Source organism: Vidua macroura, chromosome 19 (assembly GCF_024509145.1).
Source record: "Vidua macroura isolate BioBank_ID:100142 chromosome 19, ASM2450914v1, whole genome shotgun sequence".
Classification (NCBI taxonomy): domain Eukaryota; kingdom Metazoa; phylum Chordata; class Aves; order Passeriformes; family Viduidae; genus Vidua; species Vidua macroura.
Genome location: NC_071589.1, coordinates 7,872,773 through 7,897,296, shown reverse-complemented (window position 1 = coordinate 7,897,296; position 24,524 = coordinate 7,872,773). Strand labels below are relative to the sequence as shown.

Genomic DNA, 24,524 nt, shown 5'->3' with positions numbered 1-24,524 from the left:
TTGGATATAAAACTCCCGTCGTGCAGGGGAAAGGCGGTTTCCCATTTTTCCCGCTGCAAGAGAGATCCCCAGCCAAAGCAAAAGAGAGAAAAGAAAAAGGAAGAGCCTGCGTCGGCTGCTCGTGTCGAGCAGCGAAACTCACCGACACCGGGACGCGGCAAAATGAAGAAGGCGTTGGCGGGGCAGTGGAGGGCTGCTGATCTCGTGGAATCCGGAGCTTCCCCCGAAGCTGCAGGGTCGGATATCCACGAGTTATCAGCAGTGCCAGGAGACAGAAGTCTTCTAACAATAGAAGGACAGCTGCTCCTGGAAGCGGTGGCGAACGGCGCTTTAGATCCTGGAGCACAGGGTCACGGATCCGGACGCTCGCAGGAGACGCTCCTCAGTGAACAGGGCAGTGGTCACCGCATTCGGGGCGCCAATTGTATTAAATTATAAATCCTCCGGGCTTCACCCGGGTGCCCAGCCAGTCCGGGGGGAAACCCTTGGCTGACCGGTCCATGGGGAAGAGATGGCAGAAACTGGATAGCTCCACCAGAAGGACGGGAGGACTCTGGAGAGGCTGTATTCCTAGAGGCTTTATTTCAGGAGAGTCGCAGGAACAGGAGAAGGAGGGAAGGGACACAAGCTCTCTAGGAGGGAGCAAGGAGCAAGCTCCAGAAGCCCCGAGCAAGGAGCAAGCTCCAGAAGGCGGGACTGGGTATTGAAGGGCAGAGGAATAGGTGTGGTTAGGGTACAAAGCAACCAATGGGCAACGGGTAAAGGGGAGGAGACAGAGTGGGGTGACATACAGAGAACCAATCAGGGTACCAAGGAGGAGTGGTATTCTAATAGGGGCCAATGGGGATAACAGAATAACTGAACTTTCTGGAACTGGGGAGAGTACCAAGCATTGATGGACAGCTCTTCTGGAGCGGAGAGCAGCAGTTGATTGGCAACCTTTTCTAGACTGTTGCTGCCTCCCAAGGGAGAGCGGGAACCCCTCCCACAGACCAGGATAAAGATCTCAAAAGTTTGGAAAATCTATAGAACAGCTGTCTCCTATTTGAATATGTCAATCTCCTCTTTTTCTCTTCTTAAGAGAAGACTTCAAAATACTTATTCTTTAAAAGGAACTGTTAAATAACAACTCTATAAAACCATTTTATTTTCCAGCTTGGGCCCCCTCTAGCAGCAGCATGAGGAATCAACACCATAAAACTACTAAAACTAACCAGATACCATAAGCACAATATTAAGAGAATGAATGTTCTCATGTAGTAGCTATGGCTGTGAAATAAAGGAATATAATTCTGCTGCAGAGAGCAAAGCAGGTTGCTCTGGCAGGTTACCTTGGAAATTCTGGTTTGGTACAGTGCTTCTACACTGTCCCTAAAGTCAGATTTCAGATCACAGACCTGAAGTCTATGTAAACTTTGCTTTCAAACCCTGAAGCAAAAGCATCCTCTGCTTTGCACAAGGGAGGTGAGAGTACTTTCTACAGTCTAGTCAATTTAAATCAGGGAGGACAAAACTTTATATCACAGGACATGGTCAAGATACTGTGAACAACCACCAAAATAACCCTATTGAATTAAAGGAATTTACATGAGGAACTCAGAAGAATGATTCAGTTTATTACTGCACATAGAAACTCAAGTTCAGATAACATTAGTCAGAGAGTGAAATTTTCCATAGAACAATTCTTCTTAACTGTCAGGAGGAAAATGAACCAACCTGGCAAAGATGTTGACGTATCCCAGTGAAACAAAAAAACAATTGCATACTTATTTTTGCATTTTTTCACCTTAAGTTGCATAGATGGGGGATGCTATGACCAATTTAATATTAGTGTTAATGCTTTAAGTTTTCATGGAGCACCTGTCCCTCCATGGAGTTGCTCAGGGAGAGGAGCTGAGCAGAAATTCGGTGGCACATCACAGATTCCTTGGGATCCTCATGGCACTGCGGCTATTGCTGAGGAGCAGAAACCAAAGGTAATATAAAAGTGGTTCAGGTGCTGCTCACAGAGGAGGAAAGTCCATGATTCCCACCCCTCCTAGAGTCTGCAAGGCCACTTTCCTATTCTGCTGAAACATGGCACGCCAGGAGGAAAGGATGGAAAAGCCAGGCAGCAGATGATCAAAAAGTGGTTATTGCAGCACATAAAACCAGGGCACTATAACTCCTTCAAAACACAACTTGAACCTTGGTGATGGCACTAAGCCTTCTTTGGACTGTATCTATTTTTATCCTAAAGAAAGGAACATCTAATATTGCAGGTAAGATCCAAGGACACCAGAGCAGGTTTTGATTTTTCTGCTCCCTTACATTCAGTGCTGCTCCAATGGGAGGTACTGATACAAGTTTAAAAATGTTATTGGAACTAATATTCACCCCACGTTTAACTTAAATAAATCCAAAAGGTAATATTTCACTATTTGTAAAGGCCCCAGGAAGCAGAGGGTCTGTGTCACCCCTTGAAGGTGACAATGAACTACAGATGTAGCATGGAATTGAAAGGCAAAGCATCCTCTTGCATTCCCTGCTCACATTTCTAGCATGGCTTCACCCTGAAAAAGGCTTTCTTTTCTTCTGCTCGGGGTTTGAAGGCTCTTTTAACCGAGGCTGTAATGTAAAGATGTAGGCCACAAAGGAAGTTCTGAAAAGTACTTTGTTCGGTATTATTTGTGAAAGAAAAGATGAAGGGAATAAAATACAGAGTTAGCTGGGACAAAACAAAAATGTTTCCACAGAGGCTGGGTTAAAAACCACCATTTGGGGGGAGGGGGAAGAAAGAATGTTTCTGGACTGTTTTTTATGTGGATTTTGGTTTGGTTTAGGGATTTTGCTGGGGATTTTTATTATTGTGGGTTTTTCCTAATGGTCATGTCTGTAGCATTTTGAGATAAATGTGCAGCAGAGAGATTGTATTTCTTGGGTGTGCATTTTTACTGACTTTGCTTATGTTCCACCTTTCAAAGAGTAGAATTCAGACTTTTTTTGTGGTCTCAGGGCCAATTTATATAAAGCTACCACAGGATATCCAGATGTTATCGAGAAATGAAGTATGGAATATATCAGCAGCCTATGCCCGTGTGGATGTCTTGCATCAAGATAAAGAAAAATGCTGCTGGAAAATTATGTGCACAAAGATCTATGAAGCAAGAATTAAAAGTAATGAGATTAAATAGAAAATAACTACATCAGGAACTTGTTAATAAATTAATTAAAGCTACCAAAGTTGAAGTGTTCCATAATTAAGATTGAAGCACATGAGAGTGCTCTCTTCTACCTGGGGATTTTGCCACAGATAATATTACCTGTTTGGAAATATTTCTAAATCTGTGAGGAAAATTAGGTCAACTGAGATTGTGGCCTGATCATTAACTTGTATGATTTTGGACTTTCCTGTTTTCTCAGACCAGCTTTATGGATGATTCAATATGTTTTCTCTACTGAAGTCTCATTGTGACTTTTTTTTTTTTAAACAAAGAGGAGGTCAAGATTTAGTGCTTATTTCTTCCCCCAGTTTGTTTGCTGAGTCTTCATCTTTGTTTAACTTTCAAGCCAAAAATTCAGAGAACAAAGCAGAGCAAGAAGCAGCACAAAGGCCACCATGGTGAAGCACCTGAGATTCATCTTTATTAAGGAAATAGTTGTATAGATCTTAACAGGTCTTTTTTTATGAGCCTTTTAAACTACCCTCTAACATTTTATTCAGTCCACATATAAAAAATTAAACACTGTGCTTTTTGGAGTAGCAGAGACTGTTCACTGTGACAGGAAAAGGCAACATCTTTCCCATAAGGTGCCCATTCTCCATGCCATTTACTTTGTAGAGTAATGTGCAAAATGCAGAAAATACTTCCTTGTTAACTTCTACACCTGCAACTTTTTGTAAGGCCATATGCAAGTTTGCTTTCCCCAAAACCAAGTTAGTTTCCTGTTCTAAAATGAGTCACCATCACTTTAAAGGCTCAGTACTATAAAGATGGAGAATCCTTCTCTTATCAGTAGTGAACAAGATCAGAACCTCATTTTCCTGAAGTAGCAGTTAAAACTGCACATAGAGAAAAGAAAATGTAATATTTGCTTTGCAAAAGGCATTTCTGGGTATTGATCTTGCAAACAGAGGGTGAACACATTCAAGTGTTTCTGTGTCCTAACTGTAAATGGTTATACTTGAAATGTACACCTGTAAAGGTGGTATTTTGGGGTTGTGTATAAACCAGACAATATCTTGAACTGCAAGAAAGAAATTCACATATGAAGGTCCTTTCCATAATCAAGAACAGTCAATTATAGAGCCTGGGCAAGTCACAGTGTCTCCTCAGAAAAAAAAAGTTCCTCAGTATTTCAGCCTTTTCATTCAGCTGTAATCTCAGTACATGGTAAATATAAGACCCTACTTCATAAATGGGCATGTCCTGAAAGTGCAGTTTGGTGCTGAATCTCAAGTGGTCTCTGCAGCTTCTCTTTCTCTGGGCACACACAACAACAAACGCAGTGCTTCCTTTAAACGTGAGAAGGCACATAAAAGGGCACGGCCTTGTGTTTTTCATATTGAAGATCTTGGACTTTGTTCTGCCTGGTACCCAGTCTGTGCCCATGCAGGAGAATTTAACAGTCTCACTTCTAGTGTTCACCTTCCCATCAGGTCAAAAAAGGGGTTCCTCAGATGCTCCACTGCTTTACTGGTATTCCTGATCTGCAGCTAGACAGGAAAAATCTGGTTCCAAAAAGTCAGTACCATGCATTTTTATGAAGTCGGAAATAAGAAAGACAAATGTTTCTCCTGTTCATGAATTTGCCTCTTATCATTTCCCCTCTCTGCTCTGTGGAGAGTGATTCGATTCACACTGGGGGTTATTTGGGTCAGTTTTACTTGGAGAGAGAAAATAATGGTAACCTCATTTGATATTTATGCCAATTTAAGTAAGAAAATGGATTCTGAATATTTTTGCATAGCTGCTGAATTTAACTGAGGGTTCAGTGAAGCATGAGCTTCCAAATGTGAATAAGAGGCTTTATCCATTTTCTCCTGTTTGTTTTTAAACTACATTTGTTATTTATGATTAGCAATTTTGTTTCATTTATATGCAGTGTACTGAAACTGAGTTCAATAAACTAACCTTCTTTGACTTATTAAGCTAAACTTGGTATTTAATTATTATGTATGCAAAGGCAAGTAGAAAAAGTAAGGAGCATTTATAAATAAAATCATTGTGGTTTATTTGCAGCAAACAGGAATATCTGTCTTTATGACTTTTCATAAAAAAATTATTACTACTTATTTTAAGTTGGAATAAACACCAAAAAAAAGTGGAACATCTGTATCAAAGTGTAAAGAACCACAACAATCAAAAGCTGTTTGATCTCCTCCATTTAGTTCAAGTGCACAATCTGTTCCATGTAACTTTTTACAACGTACTGTGAAAGAAAATTTAAAGTCATTTAAACTCAGTAATTAGTATTATAGATAAAATGACACTGCAGCAATGTTAATTACCATAATACTGATGTAGTATAGGATACAATACATAATAGTCATATCTTTAATTTTACATTGAAGTGCAACAAAGCATATTGTTGCTACACTTCTGCTTCTTAAATTAAATTAATGTTATTCAAGTGTACATTTGTATACCTGCAGAATATTTTAAAATAAATAAAAACTCTAATTCAAACTGGTGTATTTGACTTTCTAATGGCTTAAATTAAAGAACTTCTTGATCTAGAAACTTTTTATAAGACAGTGGAAATCATGACAGAATTATATTCCATATGAAAAATATCTGCAATCATTTTCTTTTTCCTTACAGCAGCTGTAAATCAGTTTGCAAATGAAGCACAACATTCAGCCTTTTAAAAAATAAAGATGAATCTCAAGGAGCTATTTGATGTATAGTAAGAACTAGACATATATAATCAAATTGGAATTAATTCTGTACTTCTCTGGCTAAAAGACCTGACAATTGTACATATCAAATATTTATAACAAAACAAAGAGACTTACATGGGAAGGCAGTGAAAGTTCTTTTCTGCAGCTCCAGGAGGCATAGAGTTCCCTATTAATGAAAAATTGCATCTCAGCTTTTTGCAGCACCTTTACTTTTGGGTAACTTTGTTATAAATATTAAAAGAAGGGGGGGAAATTAAATTTCAGATTTGTTCAAGGGTACTTTAATAACTTATGTCAGCTGAAATGTTCCCATTTTCTATGCAGAAATTTTCAAATGAAGCCATTATTCAGACCTGGCAAGAAAAGTACTCTAAAAACCTACTTAATTAGAAGTGCAACAGTCCTATTTACTATGTCAGCCCAAAGCTAAAATGTGTACATAGGGTTTTAGCAAAATATTTGAATACATAGTGTAAGGTTCAAAGCAAAAATTGAAGTGTGACCTGAGGTCGGTTGTTTCATCTCACAACCACAAGATGCATCGCTGTATTTGAGTGAAGGTGTGTAAAAAGCAGAATCACCAATCATTTTGTAAGATTTGCAGATTATTTTGAAAAAATCCTTTTTTTTTTAACTCCTCTCCACTTTGTTTAGGTCAGTGGGACGATGTACAACACAGGGAGACACGTGTCCCTGCGGTTAGACAAGGAGCACCTGGTGAACATCTCTGGGGGCCCAATGACTTACAGTCACCGCCTGGAGGAAATCCGGTTACACTTTGGCAGTGAGGACAGCCAAGGATCAGAGCACCTCCTCAATGGCCAGGCCTTTTCTGGAGAGGTACGTCACCGTGGGGGGTGATACAACTAGGAATTACCCACCTCTTATTTCTGCCTGAGGGTATTTCCAAGTTAATCTGTAAAAATTGTTTTCCTGTAGCCATTCTGAAAATCAGGGAATTGTTTTTTTTCTTTTTTAATCAAGCACTGCAAATTTTGTGACTCATATCTACAAATGACACTGCTGTGTTTATTGTATATAGAGACATCCTCTATCTTCATATGTGCTACCTACAAATAATCAGGTCTCTTTGGATGGGGCCTTTATGTCTCTTGTAAAGGCAAGTATGAGATTAACTACAAAGTAATGCTGGAAGTGCTTCAAATTCCCACAGAAGGGCTACTTTTGCTTCTCACTGGTGTGTAACACTTCAGATTGAGTACCAGCCTACCTTTGATTCATGCAGAAACAAGGAGATACTTGATTCTGGAGATGACTCCACAGAATTCTGCTCAAGCAATAAAGTTAACTGCACACATACTCCCTGGCAGAATAGTAATGTTTTCTGTTAAATACATGTCTATAACATGTATTTCCTGTCCCAAGAAAGACTATAATTTCTTGATCCTGTTACCTATTCGAGAATGGCCCATAATTCTTGCTGGATAAATATTTTAGTGGCTTAGATGGAACCCTTTTTCAAGATTTACAATAAAGTTTGCAGACTTTCTGGGACAAAAAAAAAAAAAATGGGATCTTTCCATGTTCCTTATATAGGAATATTTTCTCATAAAAGAGATGCATGAGGTTTGCAGTACCCCATCCTCCTCCAGCTTGGGCCATGGCTGTGAACTACGCAGTGTCCAACTCTACAACTCAACATAATGTTTCACATTTTGTGTTACTTTAGGGATTATTTTTAAAGCCACTCTGTTACCATTCTTTCAGAATATCAAAAAAGAACAGCTTTTTCATCATCAAGCACTTATTTTCTCGGAGATGAGTAATCAAATTAACATCTGTATTATGCATCACAGACTGGTGATGAGTCAATGTGTGGCATTTTCTTTGGCAACAGCAGTTATTTAAGAGTAAGAAATTAATTGCAGCATTGTCACATGATGATGTTATAATTGATAGTAATTACTGGCTTTGTTTTATAAGCTACATATAGCCTGTGGCAGCTTTTTTGTGAAATTACTAATGTCTTACGCAACTGATTTTGGTTGCCTTTGTTCAATTCTATAAGTGAACCCATCATGCATTGCTCCTTTAAGCGCTGAAAGTAAAGGATGCTGTGGTAAACAAGGTCTTTGCTTTGCTGTTCAGACACATGAGAGCAATATTCAAACAAAAAAAAGTGGACTGAACATGAAAGTAAAAATCTGGTTGAAACATACCATGGCATTTGTGATGTAGCACCACCATTTCAGATACTTTAAAAAGAGTTTTTAAGATTTTAATTCATCAATCCTAGACTATAACAGTGTAAAATTGTAGAGCATTGTTTGCTATTAGCTAGGCTCTTCTAGTTTTGAAAGTTGGAGTTCTGAAGTACTATTAATATTTGGTGTTTTTCAACAGAGACCTCAACATTTCTTAATAAAAACAGAAAACCGAGCTTAGTAGAAACTTCTGTCAGTCAGGCACAGCTGGATCTGCAGTGTGTGCAGGATTCGTCTTCTCTGAATCTTCCTGCAGTGAATAGAAAAGAGCTCAGCACCTTCAAAGGATTAATCAGTCCCGACAGCCAGAGCTGGGTCTCTCAGGACAGGGCAAATCACTCTGTGGAGATGCATTCCCCTTGACAACAGAGCACAGACAAACAGAGGCAGAGGAGTTGAGATTCAAGGACTCCCTTTCAGATACTGAGATGAATTCTGTCCTTTGAAGGTGTGTTTTTCAAGGTTTCAAAATCTATTTTGGGTAGGTGGACAGGTGAACTCCAGCAAGGTCAAGCATTAATTACTAATTTGAGCCTATACCCATACAGTTAAGTCTTACTTCTAGAACACACTATTCCAAAGTACAAACCCAGATGCAAATCAGTGGTGCTGAATGACTGCAGATTTCCAGGGAAGGGCAGCAGCTGATTGAGTTCTTTGAGTGTCCATCCACCCATGCAAGTGCTGCCTGTATAAATGAGGGCTCTTCCACAAGCTCTCAGCACTGGGGGATGTAACATCTACATCTCTCAGCAGTGAGAGGGGGAATGCTGTAAACAAGCCAGCTGACTTCCTGGGAGTGTCTTTGTGATGTCACGGGTGCTTTCAAGGCTTGATGCTAATTACTATTCACTCCTGCCTTAGATAATGCTGTCAGTGGAGATGGGATAAAGAAAAATAACTGCCTAGGTTCATTAGTCTAATTTAGCTGGTGCAGGTAAGAATAGCAATGAATATTTGCTGGCTTAGGCTTTAGGAACCAGGACTGCACTGTGTGACTGCTAATTGCAGACTGAGCTGCCAGGGCTGGCCCTGTTACTGCTGGTTTCAGCTGTGTTGGACAAACCCTCTCTGGGCTTTCCAGAAACCTCTGTTTCACTGGGGAAACAATTCCCAAGTTACCCAAGCAGAGCAATTGTGCTGGTTTTGCTTTAATTGAGTTTTAGTGAGGAGGGAATGAGCCCAGGCATAGAATTGAGGTTCTAAGAGAAGCTATTAAGAGCTTCCTATGTGCCTGGGAAAAACCAATTGCTGGCTCTGAGAATTGGCATACTAATAAGCCAATTAAAGAGTAAAACACGCCCCTGTGAGCTTCACATTTTAAAATGAACACAGCCCCGGAATTTTTTTTCTTCCTGAGTACAGGTAACAAGCCAAGCCGGTCCCCTCCGCACCCCTGGGTCCCTTCCCAGGGAACCCGCCAGGCCCCGTCCTGACAGGGCCTGCTCCGATGTAGTGCTGGCTGAGCCGGGTCTTGCTCCCCTTCAGTGCGGCCAGGGAGCCCGCAGTTTGGCTGAAATTCTGCCACAGCTGAGTTTCACCAGAAACTGCTGGGCAGGGGGAGGGGAAGCCATGGGCCCATGGGTGATGCCTCTGAGTTCTAGCCTGGCTGCTGAGATCCTAGCCGCCCCCCCCCCCCAGGGCAGCCACCGTTGTTCTGGCCCGGGCCCCTGCTATCCCGGCCCAGCTCCCCCGCGAAGCCTAAAATACTCCACCTTAACTGCTCCAGCCGTTGCCCGGGCAACATACTAACCTTTTTAGTGCACAGATGAAACTTACAAACATCAAATCTTTCTCTCGAGTGAAAGAAAAGAGTGAAGATACATAGAGAACAACATAAGACATGAAGGTCAGTAAAGAAGTCAAGTCCCAGATGGGAGAGATTGAGGAGATGCCTCAGTCCTGGGCTGAAATCCTCTTGTAAGGCTATGGAGAAGGTATAATTGGTATATCAGACTCCTTTTCCTTGTAACTCATTGAAAAACATAGGGTGATGAAGCATTCAAATTGTAGATATGAGCAAAGGCATTTATGCTAAAGCAAGCAGGTGTTGAAGTAGCTGTGACCCCATGAGAAGTTTGAACAGAGAGAGAGAAATAAGAGTGATGAAGACCCTTTGCCCCCATAGAAAGAAGAAAACCTCTGTTCCCAGAGATGAAGATGATCTCAGAGACAGAGAGATGTTTGCTTTTGAACAGCTCATCCTTAAAATAGTACCCCATAAGTTGGCATGGCTCATAAACACAGCTGTGGGAAGGCTGCAAAAGATGGGAGAGACTTCATGATTGCAGATTTCTGGGTGGCTGCTATTCGTGGAATTTAAAAGCCATGAGAGAACTCTTTCTTGTGAAGAAGTCTCCATAGCATGACAAGAGAGTCTTCTCTCCCTAAGTGAACTGAAGAAAGACTATTCTAGAAGTGATAAACTGACTGAATTGTTTCTGCATGTTGTCAGTGGGAAAGAGGGGGTGGGGGGAAGAGAAGAAGTGTTTTGAAGGGTTTAGTCTGATTCTTATTATTCTTTTAGTTCTGTTAATAAAGTTTTTCTTTATACCCTTTAAAGTTTAAGCCTGCTTTGCTTTTCTCCTAATCCTGTCTCATAGCAGAAAATAAGTAAGTATATTCTAGTGGGTGCATAGCGTTTGCCAGCGCTAGACCCACTGAAATGAATAGGGCTAATGCCTTTATTAATGTTCAGCTCTTTATTAAAAAGATCAGCTTGGCAGGGGGCCTGACATGGAGCTCACCCTCGCTATTGTAGCTTTCCCAGACAGACAAAAGGAAAGAGGTATGCAGAGTCTGTTGCTGAAGTCCAGAGCAGTAGCTGTCCCCTCTTCTTTCCCTGTGGCACACCGGTAGTCAAAGGGTAAGGACACGTGCAGAGTCTGTTGCTGAAGTCCAGAACAACAGCTGTCCCCTCTCCTTCCCTTGTGGCAGCACCAGAAAGTTCTGTCTTTCCATCTCTGCTTTCCACAGCCTAATCTACTCTAGTTTTTTTTAGGTGATGGCAATGGACGAAAGTCGATCAGGGGATGTGTTTCCCTCTTCCTCAGCTAGGGCATTTGTCTAGCACCCTCTACTGTGTTTAGATCTTTATTTAGGGGTATCTTTATCCCCTAAAAATACTCCCATGATCCCAAGGGTTTTTTAATTTGCATTTTAGTCCCAGAATGTTGGTGTGGTGGGGGAGGCAGGTTATCTCCAGGTAGTTTAGAGAAAACAAACAGAGCAATTAGCCCTGCCCCCATCTCTGGGGAACACCTGGGAACTTTGTTCATTACACATTAATCTATTCCAGTAGATCCAACCAGATTTATTCCTGCTGCTCCTTTCTTCCATTCCTATCCATGTCTCTCCCCTCATTTTCACTGAGGTCTCCAAGTCATACTAGAATCAAGACACTGCAGAGAGACGGGACGCTGGGGAGAGGGCAGAGGACAGGACAGCACCTCTCCCTCCTAGCACTGCAAGACTTAGATTCGCTCAGGCCTAAATTAAATCCAAGTCCAGACAAAGCAGAAGCCTTTAAACAGCCCCAATTCACCTTGAACCACCTGCAATGTTCTTTACACATCTGGAAATCCTACCTGATGTCCACACTAAGGAAGTAATTTATTTTAGGGACCTTTATTGCCTAGTTCTGCAAGTAGGCAGGCACTCAGAGCAAGTTGGAGAGCACTGGAGTAGTAACATGGGATGAAAAACAGCCTAGAAATAGCAGATTGCTTCAGAATGTGCTGTGGACAGAATGATACCGAGAGGCTTGTAATTTCCAGGCTTTAGCTTATAACTAAATGTTAAAGGCTGTCAAAAGAGATCTCTACAATAATCTGGTTACTTTTTAGCCCCCAATTATGACTTTAGTAGACAGAATAATTGAACTAATAATTGTTTAAACAGTTCAAGTTTAAGAGCTTTAAACTGTGTAGCCGATTATCAATAGGTTTGGCACTGGTAACATGGAAAGGCAGGCAGGCTTTGGAATGTTTAAATAAATAAATGGAGTATTTATTTGTCCCTATGATATAGACTTGAGTGATTATAATTCCCTGTTCTTTGCAGGAGCATCCTACTGTATTATAATGATTAAAAGAAAATCTTGCCTTAGGCAAAGTCTCCAACTAAGACACCAGTCATTTGTGTCTGCTGCCTAATGCCTCTATGCAAAACAGGTTTTAATGCTTCAGAGTTTCTATCATTTAATTTCCATTTAATCAGCAGAATTGGCCTGAGTGCCGTAGCTCAGGCACTGTCTGCCTTGTTAAAATAAAAAGGTAACAAGTTCCAAAAGGTTCATGGTAAAAATGGGACCCTTAAACTTCACCATGTGGCAAAGTCATAAAAAACTTTTATGGTCAATTTTTTTTTCCTAAACATAAAAATGAAAAATGTGCTGCAGGAGACCTCAAATCACTTTGCTGGTATGCATCGTGACAAGGCAGAAAGTCAAAGAGCTTAATTATTTGGGGTTATGCACTTTTCAGAAACATAGTGGCTGGACACTTTCAAACGAGAGACCACAGTCCACAACACATGAAAAAAAAATTTCTTCTTTGCCCACCCTTCCAAAAACCCATGGATCAATTATAAACACACAATTATTTAATTTGCAACAGAAGAATTAAAATGGAAGTGAGAACAGGATCTGAATAAATGGACAAGTATTGCTGTACACACAGTTTGGAGCTGAGATTTACTGCTGCTAAAAGTTGCTGAGAAAACCAACACAAAAATACAAGAAAATGAAGATAAAAGGGAGAAACTGGAAGTTCTGAAACACCACTCTCCTCTTGCTACTGCCATTTCTTTCACTGCAGGCCTGTTCTGTGTGAGCAGGGGACTTTTAGTGATAGTAAAGGATTACTTATAGGGAAATCAGTGTTGTAAATCCAACTTGGGATATTTTTAGAATCAGCACTGTAAGATAGATAGCCTATGAGCACCAGCCAGCCAGCTGGGATAGTTTAATCCAGCCTGCACCAGAATTAGAGTACTTTGAATTGTTAAATCACAAACAGTGGCTCTGTTACTGAGACCTGTACACCCCAGACTTGCCTGTGAAGTTCCAACCAACCTCCCCAAAACACCTCATGGTGGCGTCATTTATAGAGGAAAAGCTTGAAATCTGATTGTATTAGGGCATCATCCTTCCTCTTCCTCGGGGAGGAGGATAAAATCAGTAATGCCATTGAGGAGGGAGGACAGGAAACACTGTTTCTTCCTAAACCCACTCCTCCAGATGCTCACAGAGCCAGCTGGAACAGCCCCTACTACACCCCAGCATTGCTGCCAACAGCTCAAAGAAGGAAGTTCAAAATTCAGATTTTTCAGTTGTCACAGGCCACTGGTATTACATTTTGGAGCCTCTCTTGGAAGTGGAGCAGGTAAATTTTAAGTATTTCAGCCAGAAGATAAGTTTACAATATTCCAATGCTTATTAATGTTGAAAAATCAGCCTCTGGAAAAAGTATCAGCAGAGGGAACATGTGTAAAGGAAGGGAGACTTAGTAAAATCTCTATAACCTTCAGATTAATGTTGAGCTTCAAAGGAGAAAGTCAGTAGATAAAGACTTAAATTGCTATAGGAACAGAATATAAATCAGGGAGAGGTGGTAGTACTGTCATCACTAAAGTATAAGGAGACTGATCACATAAGTAATTCGAAATCACTGGGACATGAATATGTGCTTCAGTTGTAAGAATGCACCTCTATCCTCACAAAATATTACAGATGGCTTCACCCAAAATTTTATACAATATCAATAAAAAGCAGGGATGAAGTCCAAAAAGACTTATTTACAGAATATTCTGCATTGAAGGAACCCACGAGGATCATCAAGTGCAACCCTTAAGTGAATGGCCTGTACAGGGTTATTGTTTTTTTCTAAACCAAATTCAATTTTATGTTTTAAGTTAAATGGTCTTTTACTGCTTGTTAATATAACAAAATGCAGCTGGGGTTTCTTACCAAGAAAGCCTCTCCTTCTGAACTACTCTGTTGGAGCCCACAAGAAAGATTACTTTCCAGAAACAGGGAACTGAAATTTTTGTGGTATATTTTACATCAAAAGACACTAAGTGCTAAAAATACATCTTAATCCTTACTGACCTTCAAAAGCTTTAACTTTTCATGTTTAACTTTGTTGGAGTAGTCGACTTTTAACTTATGTTCCGGTAATGTTTTGGCTAGACAGTCATCTTCAAGCCACGGGTAAAATACACTTGTTAAATAAAAAATCCCAATCCTTAATAGCCATGAGAAGTTCTATAATCAATTGAAGGTGTAGCAACTATAAGTCATTGATCATAAATATATAAATAGAAAAAATACGCAGCAAGTACAACACATTTTTATAGGAATGGCCACATTGCCAGGTAGCACCAGGGTACTCTCGCAGTCACAGGTTTACATTTAGTGCCACTGTAGCCACACTGCCATTTTCAAAGGAAAATTAGATTTTAGAAATAGACTGGTTTATCCCTCCCTTAGGAAAACCCCTTAATTACACAAGTTATATGTTGACCAAATTTTATAACAGTAATAAAGAATTTTACTTTGTGTATAATCAGCTTCTCCTGTAATAAATAGCATTCCTGTTATTTTTTCCCCTTTCCAAAACTTGATTGGCAGTGGAAATACAAATATGTCTTGATTTTTTTTTTTTCAAGGGAAGAAGTTACAGTGCATACTACAGGCCTAAGTGTGCATTTTATGATAGTTCAGGCAAAACAGGAAAAGTCAAATGGTTTTATTTGTAGCAAGTTGTAAAAGGGTGTTTCTCTTGGTGGATAAATCCCAGAAATTCAGTTATTGCCCCAACAGGAATCGGGATTGGACCTGATGCAGCTATAGCTCTTCATGGATACAAACTAAGAAAAAGACACAGGGGCAGAATTACATATTTATGTCTTTTAGCAGAAAGACTGACAATAACATATAATTGAAAGGAACAGTAATTTAATTTTATAATCCCAAACAATCATTAGAAACCATTTGGAGATTGAATGATGTTCAGAACAAGTGTTTAACCCCTTCTAAAATATAAGACTGAATTTTAGGTATCCAAGTAGGATTTTGATCTTTGCTTTAGGCTTTCATTTTCTCAGATTACTGAGGTATTTGCATGGTCACTGAAGGTAAAAAGTTATAGTTCACATCAAATTGTTGTAAATATAGACAAGCCAATCCGAATTAATAATTAATAACTAAATTTATTTGCGATCGCGTAACAATTTAGAGTTCGAATTCGCCCCGACTGCAGCTCGGTTGGGAATCGCCCACAGTCTACAGAGCAGCTCTGGGTGCAAACCAGCAGTCAGTGCCTCCTTCGAGTTTGTGAGCCATTGTATTTCTGCAGAGGGTTTTTATACTTTTATTTCACCTTTGGCTATAAGTCATTGTGGCATGCTGCATATTCATGCAGTCTTCCCTCACAGAGAAGGCATTTTGGCCGCTAATGTCGTCTGAGCAGCAGATCATCAGATGGTGATGAGTCCAGATGTTCCCCTCCTTGTCTTCCCTCTTGGTGTTAAGTCTGGGTCCTGGCCTCAAAGTCACTTGCCTGTGATTCACTTGGGTGTGACCTAATAGCCAGCTTTTTCAGTCATTGATTTCTGCTGGCTTTTTAAATGTTAATTAGGTGCTCGGCAACTTAATCTGCGAATTCCCTTCGCCCTGGATTTTTAACAGCAACTCTAAAACATTTTATGGCTACAGTGTATAACATTTATAACTACAGTTTATTACATGCACCCCCAACTGCACGAATTCCATATATAACAAAATGAAGAACCTTTACAGCAGTCTTTTAGTACATCATCATTCTGCTTATTTATTCATGCTAAAATTGCACTACGTTTTTTTGGAATAATTGAATACATTAATTTCAGACAACAAAACAATACAGAGGCACCTGAATTCTGTAGATCATTAGCTGATTTCTAGAAAGCATCTTTAAATATTTGAAAATTTTGTGTATCGTATTTAAGGGAGTTTCCCTTCAAGCACTGAATGTCAGGCTGTTGAACTTGGGTACCAGCTGCTACTATACTGACGTTCTCTTTGTCATTTCCACTGAAATGCAACAGGACATTCACTTCCAAATCAGTTCTAGCAAGAACCAGAAATGTTTGTCTCTTTGCTCACTGAAGCCTGAAAACATCTACATTCCCTAGATTTCTTCATGTTTTACTAAAGCACATGATTATTCCTGGATTCTACATAGCAAATTACAGGTGCTTGATATAAGGAGCTCCATTTCTGGGGGCCAGAATGTTTTCTTTCTGTCGTTTGCTTTCTGAGGATTTTGGGATACAAGCCCTATAGATACTGTCTACTTTACACTGAATTTCAAGAAACTCTACAGGCATATTTTTAGAGGGATTGTATTCCATTAGCTACACATATGTGGGCATTTCTTGCCAGAAATCTTTCCTTTGTTGGAAACTACTTTTCTGAATTTTATGAACTCTCCATCCATTAGTAGAATTGCAGGAACCATCCAAACAAATGCCAAGCTTTGTTGTGACAATGTCAGTTCATTAATGTAGCATGTGATGCAGCAAAATATCTGCATGGAATAATAAATATTGAATTTCTTAGATACCAAGTGAAGCAGATTCCTTTAGAAATAAATACATTTTTGCACATGTTTATTTTCTGGTTACCAACTGTTATCCTTTTTGGGGGGAGGGCAAAGTGGAAGAGATTGTCCATGTACTGAGAGCACAGTCTGTCACTGACTGTAATCTAAATCCCTCTGGTGCCTCAATTTTAAAATCCAGCATCATAAAGCAATAAGGTGGAGTTTTTCTGCTTAAAGTAGCAGTTGTAGGATTTGCTTTTTTAAACCACTGGAACATGAAAACATTCAGCACTCTAAACCTCCAGTGTCACTTCTGAAGTATTCACTTTACCTCATTCCATATTATTATCATTTGCTTGGGATGACTTCACTTGCTACAGGATGACTCTTCTTTAATTAAAGAACAATTTACCTCTGCAGGCAAAAAACAATGTTCATTTTGAAATGGGTTTTGGTTTATGTCACTTGGTAATCAGTTTTCCATTACACCTTTTGTAAGTTTTAACTTTTTCCCCAAATATATTTAATGTAGTATTCCAAAGAAAGGAGCAATCCTACTAACAACCTATACAAAAGCCCTTGCAGCTACTATAGGCAACCACAAAAGAAAATAAAAAGCAATGAAAGGCATTTTATTATTATAATTTAGCAAAACAATAAAAACCAGTGAGCAGTTACTGTAAACCTTACCTTGGGCAAAACCCTCATGGAAATTGGTCTGGGGTAAAAATATGATTTGGCATTTCTGTACTAAGTGTGGACTGAAAAATCCCTGTTACCCTCATCTGTCCTCACTGATAGCACCCCTGAGATGGATGAGGGATGCTGGGTATCAGATAATAAATAGGAGAGTCTGGGGTTAATGACAGATGAACCACAATGCTGAGGATCCAATGAAGCTCCTGAGCCTGTTTGGTGCTGAGCACACACACCCCACACAAGTTTGTCTCAGTAAATGCTTAAGTGGGATCAAACCCAGCTAATTCTGAGAGCAAGCCCAGCCCTTGCACTGAAGACAGTGGGGAGTCAATTTGGAAACTTATCTTTAGTAATTTTTATTTTACTCCGTAAAAATGGAAGAGCTTCAGACAGTGAATGTGACCCTAATTCCAAACAGACTGAACTTGCTGGCATAGTCCTCTTGTGGGAGATGGGAATTCCTGGCTCAATCCTGTAGCCAGGACAGGCACAGGAGGCAGCCACAGCAGGTTTTCCTCATCCCAAATAGATGTGCTAGTCACTGTGCTTTGGGACCCAAATGGGGATTGGGAGCACCACATCCATCTAGGATGAGGCCAGGAGGTGTTCCAGCTCCCACTTTTCTGTCCTCTCCAGGAATAATCCCTGTTTCCTAATACACAGCTCCCTGACCTTCAGATTATTTCTATAGCTTCAGTGACTCTTTTGATAGGTCTTTGTCCCTTACTTTATGTTTAACAGTTTCTTATGACACATTTTAATATCTTCGCAAAAAGCCAACTAAGTAATATCATTTCTATCTGCCTTTTTATTACATTTTCAGGGATTGCTGGGAGTGGCAGAGTGAGATTTTTCATTTAGAATACTGGCTTGACTTTCCTCCATCACTGTAGACCTTTCCTGGCATGCACTGCCTCCCAGAAAGTGAAAATACTTTAAATTTGAGGTATTTCATTTTAGCCATCTCTGTAATTTCCATAAAGACTGAGAGGGAAATACTGCTAAATTTTGCTTTCTTTAGACAAAATTGTGATAGCTAATGGATTGGGATGTTTTACAAGCAATAAAAGGAAGGAAAATTCAGTTTTGTTATAATTTCAGAGGGATGTCTTTCTAAAATTATTAAAATTATAAGTTTTTCAGGCATAGCTACTTTTAAAACAGCATGCAAGTGGTAGTAGCCACAATGGCATCAGTGCTAACACTCTGAAGAATTAAAATTGACAAGGTTAAGCCACATTTATTCCAAGTCAGTTTTCTTTCCATTTATCTTTTAATATCTCACGTTTATCTGTCTGCATTCTTCTCTTTGTATAAACTAACTGGATGTTACAGCATACACCTGCCAAAATTTGATGGTTTAAAATTCAGTAGGAATTAATTAATTATGTTCAGACACTTTTCAGTGCTTTGTTTGGGGTTTTTAATGTACCTGCCATGAAAACATTTTGTCAATGATGATTTGCCATAGGCACATTAGAAAAGAACCATATACAAAAGCACTATTACACTGAAAGTTCTATCAAAGGCAAAGAGAGTTCTGGATTTTAGCTAGAAAAGGCAAATCCATTACTGCCCATCTCCTTCCATCATCTCAAACTTTATTTACTTTTTCTTATCTCTAAGTATGAACATGCCACTACTATACTACTCTGCTAATAACAGAACCAGTTGGCAACACAGCCTTCATCTGCTTAACTTTGAGTGTAAGACTGGCCAGAAACAGCTGTCACATCCTCTCAAATGCAAAATTCTTATGAATAAAGAAAATAGATTTTTTAAAATTTCTTTTCCAAGGCATGTTCAATGTGAACAGTATATATTTGGCATATTTGGTTATATGAATCTTTGCTCTTCTCCACTTCAGCAATTTCTTTCCCATTTCCTCTGACAATCAAAGCACAGTGATCAAGGCCTGAGCTATCAGTCCCATACAGCACCTCCAGCCCAGCCTGATGCTTTGAAGTCCATGTTCACAGCACAGCATGGGGGGATGGTCCCATGCTGACACAAGAATCAATCTGACAGCATCCATGGCTAGAGGAGCTCAGCCACCCAGTTCTCATTACCTGCTGCTCTTTTGCCTCCTTGAAGACTGAAGTGTCCTGGTGAGGTTGTGCAGACCCAACTTCTTCTTCCTGCTCCAATCCACCAAACTCTCAGTGCAGCACTTGCACTGCACTAAAATTCATTAAATAATGCATTAGTGGAGCATGGCTTTCAAACTGGGGTTCTGCTAAGATTCTCCAGAAGAAGCAAACTTTTACCCTCTTTTTATTTTATTTTCTGGGAGAATAGAAAAGCTTATGGTAATGTGCTTAAATGATAAATTACATACTTGCCTGAAATAAGGAGTTCTGATTCAGAAAAGGATAAAAGACTTCTTAATACTACTAAGAGTACCACTGTCAAGTGCTTTAGAAGACAGGTTAGTGTTCATTGCTTGTTCTCTTCACATTAAAAAACAGGTAAGGATCAATAAAATATCACTAAAATATGCTACCAATGAAAACATCATTAAAAATACGTAAAGCATTTGCAGAACAATCCACCATGGGCAGAATGTGAAGCACTCTTTACCACACACTCCTTTAGCAAGACATGCCTAGATTTCAAAGACAAAAACTAATAATCAAATGGCTAGACAGAGCTCCCAGCCCAGTTCTGAGTATTGTGGTTTTGGAGTTCATGGGCTGTTCTGAAGAGTATTGTGGCACTGACCTGTGGAGCCAATTTTACTCAAATCACAAATTAGTACACCAAGACTGCTTCAGTTATTTTATATTTTGGCACATTATGTTCATTTTTTTCCTTCAGAGCAGTGGAGGTAGTGAGGTATTTCCAGTGAGGTGGCTCATGGACAAGCCTGGGAGGGTGGTGCTGCTGTTGTTTCAGCAGTACAACCCAGCCCTGACCCTTCCTGATTTGGGCATGTCTTGGTTTGGAAAGACAGGTATCTGCTAAGAAAGGCAGGTGCCTCCCCTGAAATGGAAAAATGTAAACCCGTTCCCTCCGAATTGTCATAAATTAAGGGGGGCTCTCAGGCAATACTATGGGAGCAGGAATAACAGTTCTTTATTAGGGAAGAAAATTTTTAAAAAAGAGAAAAAAAAGATAAAATAACAATGCAGTGAACCAAAACAACACTGACAGAGTCAAAATACAACCCTGACTAACAGGGTGTTGGCAGAAGTCCAATTGGGAATTATGGCTACAGTCCTCCTGGAGTGTCAGGTGTGGTTCTCTTGGAGCAGTGGTCCTGTAGAAGAGGGTGTGGTCTTCCTGCAGTGGAAGAGGCAGCTGTTCCTCTGGGAAATCCAGTGCAGGAAAAGCCATGCTGGTGTTCCAGAAACTCAAGATTATATCCAGGTAGGAATGCTTGGCTCCTCCCTCTGGGCGGAGCATCTCACAATGGGATGTTACCGTTCTTATCAGTCATGCAGTGACATTCAATAGCCCATTAACAGCAGATGTCTCCCCTGAGCGAGGATTGGTTGTGGAAGAGATAAGGAAAACTGCTCATTTAACAGAAGACAACTGCTACACAGATGGTAATAGAATACATCTTGCTTCTCAATCTGGGACAGGGCACAATACTGCCATGAAAGAGGCATCAGGCAGGAATATTTCCATGTGCACCCAAGGCTGCAAATCACAGCCTAACCCCAGGAATTCTATTGTAAGGCAGAGTACTCTATGGGAGTCTTAAAACCACCATGCTCTTGTGTACCTAGGTTGTCCCTTTGAGAGTCTGTCTGTACCCACAGACATAATCTTATTCACACTCAGCCAGCTCTTTTTTGGGGAGGGACATCACAGGAAAATCAGCCAGTTCCTGAAGGCATCTGGTTTGCAGGCTTTTGGATGAATCACAAGACAAACTGGCAGGAAATCAGGGAGATTTCTGATAGTCTCTGCTTGTCTTTCAAAAAAAAATCTCTTTGAAATCAAGTTCCCTCCACAAGGTACTTTGGTTTTGACACATAAGCATTTTCCAGCAAAACCCTGTTTCAGCAAAAAAAAATCCCAACTACTTCTGCTTATGATTAGTGCAAACCCTGATTCTGTGTGAAGCCCAAGGGTGTGTTCAATTAAGAGGATTTTCACTTATTTATAGCTTAGAGCCTCCCCATATACTGTTCCTAAGTCACAAAAGGCACAATAGAGGAACTGTCCTTCCTCCTGACTGGTGGAGCCATTTCCTGGGGCAGTTAATTAGAAAGAAAAATAAATCACCCTTATTCTTCCAGATTCTAATGAATGTCAGTCTTTTCTATTCTCATAGGATTTGCTTTCAGAAATCCAGGAAAATGATGAAAGGAGAAATGGCAGGGCAAAAAAAAAAAAAAAAAACCAAAACAAACAAAAAACAAAAGCAACAACATCATCATCCAAAAAAAAAAACAAAAAAAACAAAAAAAAAAAAAAACAAAAAAAAACAAAAACCAAACCAAACCAAACCAAAACAAAAAAAAAAAAGTTCCAAAAGCCTTTTTCCCGTGGCCTCTTTGAAAATACCTCACTATTTTTTAGATATAGTTAGTATTGAAGATGAATACTTCAAAGAAAGTTGGAAATCTTTTGTTAGAATTTTGATCTGTCAGGCAGCATAATCAGGGTTTTTTCCCACTAATCTTCATATACATAAAAAAAACCCTGGAAATAAGTGAAACCATGGGGACGATGACAGATGTAATTTGGGATGTATGTTTGGTGTAACTGTCAGAAGCACAAAAACTATGGGTGTCACAATACAAGAAAAATCAGGATGCAATCTCTAGGATTCAAAATACTTAAATCCATCTAAATTTAAAATGCAAACTCCACTGTGAGCTTTTACATGAACTTTGTTTTTTCTTATTTTATATACACAAGGTACTACCAAATTATAAAGTATCTGGAAATTGTCAATACTGTAGAAATTACCAAAAGATTAAGGTGAAAAGAGAATTTTTAAGACACAGGCTTCTTTCCTAACAAAGAATATCATATCAGGTTTTTGATGCCATTCATCTTTCAAATGATCTTTTAAAATCATTAATATTTTGGTTCTGATCACCAAACAATCTTTGGGCAACTTGGAGTCGATCAATTTTTATCTGTGTACTGCTAGATAGTATTCCTTATTTTGTGCTGTGAAAGTAGTAGCTTATAACAAAAAGTGAATGACTATGATTAAATCTGATGATGTACATCATTTAAAATAATATAAAAAAATGAGAATTCTAGAAAACCAACAATTACTGAGCTATATCATCCTATATCAGCTGAAAATCTGTCCTTTAATGTTTATGGAGAGGAAAAAAAGTGCACTGAGAAGCTGGAAGGGACCTTCTGTCTCCTTTTGGTTCATTGTTTTGTTTCAAGCTGTGCCTGAACCAAAATCCTAATTCAGAGATGTCCAGTGCTGGAAGCTGTCATGTCATGGTTCCCTTGGAAATTTGGAACTGCTGATGGCTGCATACAGCAGACACTAATGACAGCCCTTGGAATGCTTTTGGCTTCACAGCCATTAGCATATTTCCCCATTAACTACCAATTACCTCACAGGGTAATTATTGTGCTGAGTTTACAAATTATAGAGGATGAGTCAACTGCAGTCAGGACAACGGGCATGGCAGGGTGTAGACATGCTCATGGCATTTGCAAAGACCCAGAAATTTTGGCCACCTGATTTCTCAAAATTTAGTCCATTGTTATTTTGTTCCATTTATATGGAACAGAATAATAATGGGCACCTTAAAGCAGGCAGAACAAACCCAGAAATTTTGGCCACCTGATTTCTCAAAATTTAGTCCATTGTTATTCTGTTTCATATAAATATGGATATATATATATAAATATATATATATTATTATATAAATATAATAATGGGCACCTTAAAGCAGGCAGAACAAGTTCATCACCCCAAGACAGTGCACTGTGCAAACTGCAACATCCAACTGCATCGAAGAACAGTCATGAACCTCCCGTCATATATATACAATACTGTGCCACCCAGAAAGCCTTTTATCATCCATACCTGAACCTGCCTCTCGCCAGCTACTTTTTAAATTTCCAAACTTGTAAATGTAGAAAAAGAGATAGATAAAAAAGATGCCAGATAGAGAAGATTGTAGTATAGTAAATATGCCAAGCTAAGTAGACCTTAAAGTACTTCTGGATTGCAGGGCCATAAGCATTTGACAATATTAAAAATCAATGAAGCAGTGAAAAATAATTTACAAGATGTGTCTTTGAAGTTCATGGAATGCTGATGGGGTGAATACCTCTTAAAAAGTTTCTAAATGTATAGTAATTTTTCTTCGTATGTAAAGCTTCAGATTTATTGAACCATTTAATTATTTTGACAGTCTCCACACTTTGATTCTAATCAGGAGACCTGTAACTGAACAACTGTTTATCAAACTATAAATGAAATGTTTATCAAGCTATAAATGAAGCAAATAAAGTTATCCTTAGCGTGCACACATTTCATCTGTACACCTTTCTTACACCATCTCTCTGTGGACAAGTGGAGCTGCAGCAGTTTCTGACAAGCAAACTGCACTATGATAACAGCATGCTTCCCATGTCCAAAATGAATTTTAATTCATTTTGGAAATCTTATTTACAGCACTGTGACACTGTATGTAAAAGAGCCACATATGGCTGGGTGAACACCTCCTGCTACAGACAGTAAAACTATTGCCAACAGCTTGAGAAAAAAACAGCACAGCCTTTGTAGTCTGAAATCTGTGACCTGCTGTGATGCATCAGCCTTCAGGTTTTTGGGCCAAATTTTCTCAAATGATCAGCATAGTGAGAACTAAAAACCATACGTGTGTGTGCATACATATATAAACATGAGATAAAACCAGCAACAGGTGAATGCTGAGGTGGTTTGAATGAATAATCCACTATTTAATAGTCGGTTAGGTGAAAATATTTTCTTATGTTTATTAAGAAGCTGTCTTTGGTGTTTTGATTCATGAAAAATTTTCCTCCTCCTACTCCCCCTCCTACTCCTCCTGATCCTCTTGTTCTGAAGCAATGTGAGCTGCTGCTGCTTTAGATAGGTTGCATCAAATTCTTTTTCCCTTTATTGCTGCTGGCAGTTTACCCATCTCCCCATTTGTTATTAGCAGTAGA

The 24,524-nt window shown here is 39.4% G+C and overlaps 1 protein-coding gene and 2 long non-coding RNA genes across 14 annotated transcripts in view; 2 read left to right on the top strand and 1 right to left on the bottom strand.

Moving 5' to 3' along the window:
* Positions 1-24,524, top strand: part of CA10 (carbonic anhydrase 10) — a 257,475-nt gene that overhangs the window by 208,725 nt on the left and 24,226 nt on the right. For all 6 annotated transcript variants that reach the window (XM_053994700.1, XM_053994699.1, XM_053994697.1 and 3 more), the window contains one exon: positions 6,539-6,724. In XM_053994700.1, the coding sequence (XP_053850675.1) occupies positions 6,539-6,724 (186 nt within the window). The remainder of the gene's footprint in view (positions 1-6,538; positions 6,725-24,524) is intronic.
* LOC128816787 (uncharacterized) lies at positions 910-8,877 on the bottom strand. 7 transcript variants are annotated; one of them, XR_008440011.1, is made up of 6 exons: positions 8,699-8,781; positions 8,253-8,359; positions 7,116-7,208; positions 5,999-6,050; positions 4,629-4,711; positions 910-1,956 (listed from the first exon to the last, which is right to left on the bottom strand). It is a non-coding gene; the product is annotated as an uncharacterized LOC128816787 (long non-coding RNA). The 7 variants fall into 7 exon arrangements; XR_008440014.1 differs by having other exon boundaries at positions 4,629-4,696; XR_008440015.1 differs by lacking the exons at positions 910-1,956; positions 4,629-4,711 and adding exons at positions 5,351-5,412; positions 6,766-6,828.
* On the top strand, positions 8,939-10,535 carry LOC128816788 (uncharacterized). The gene is made up of 3 exons (XR_008440016.1): positions 8,939-9,046; positions 9,871-9,958; positions 10,238-10,535. It is a non-coding gene; the product is annotated as an uncharacterized LOC128816788 (long non-coding RNA).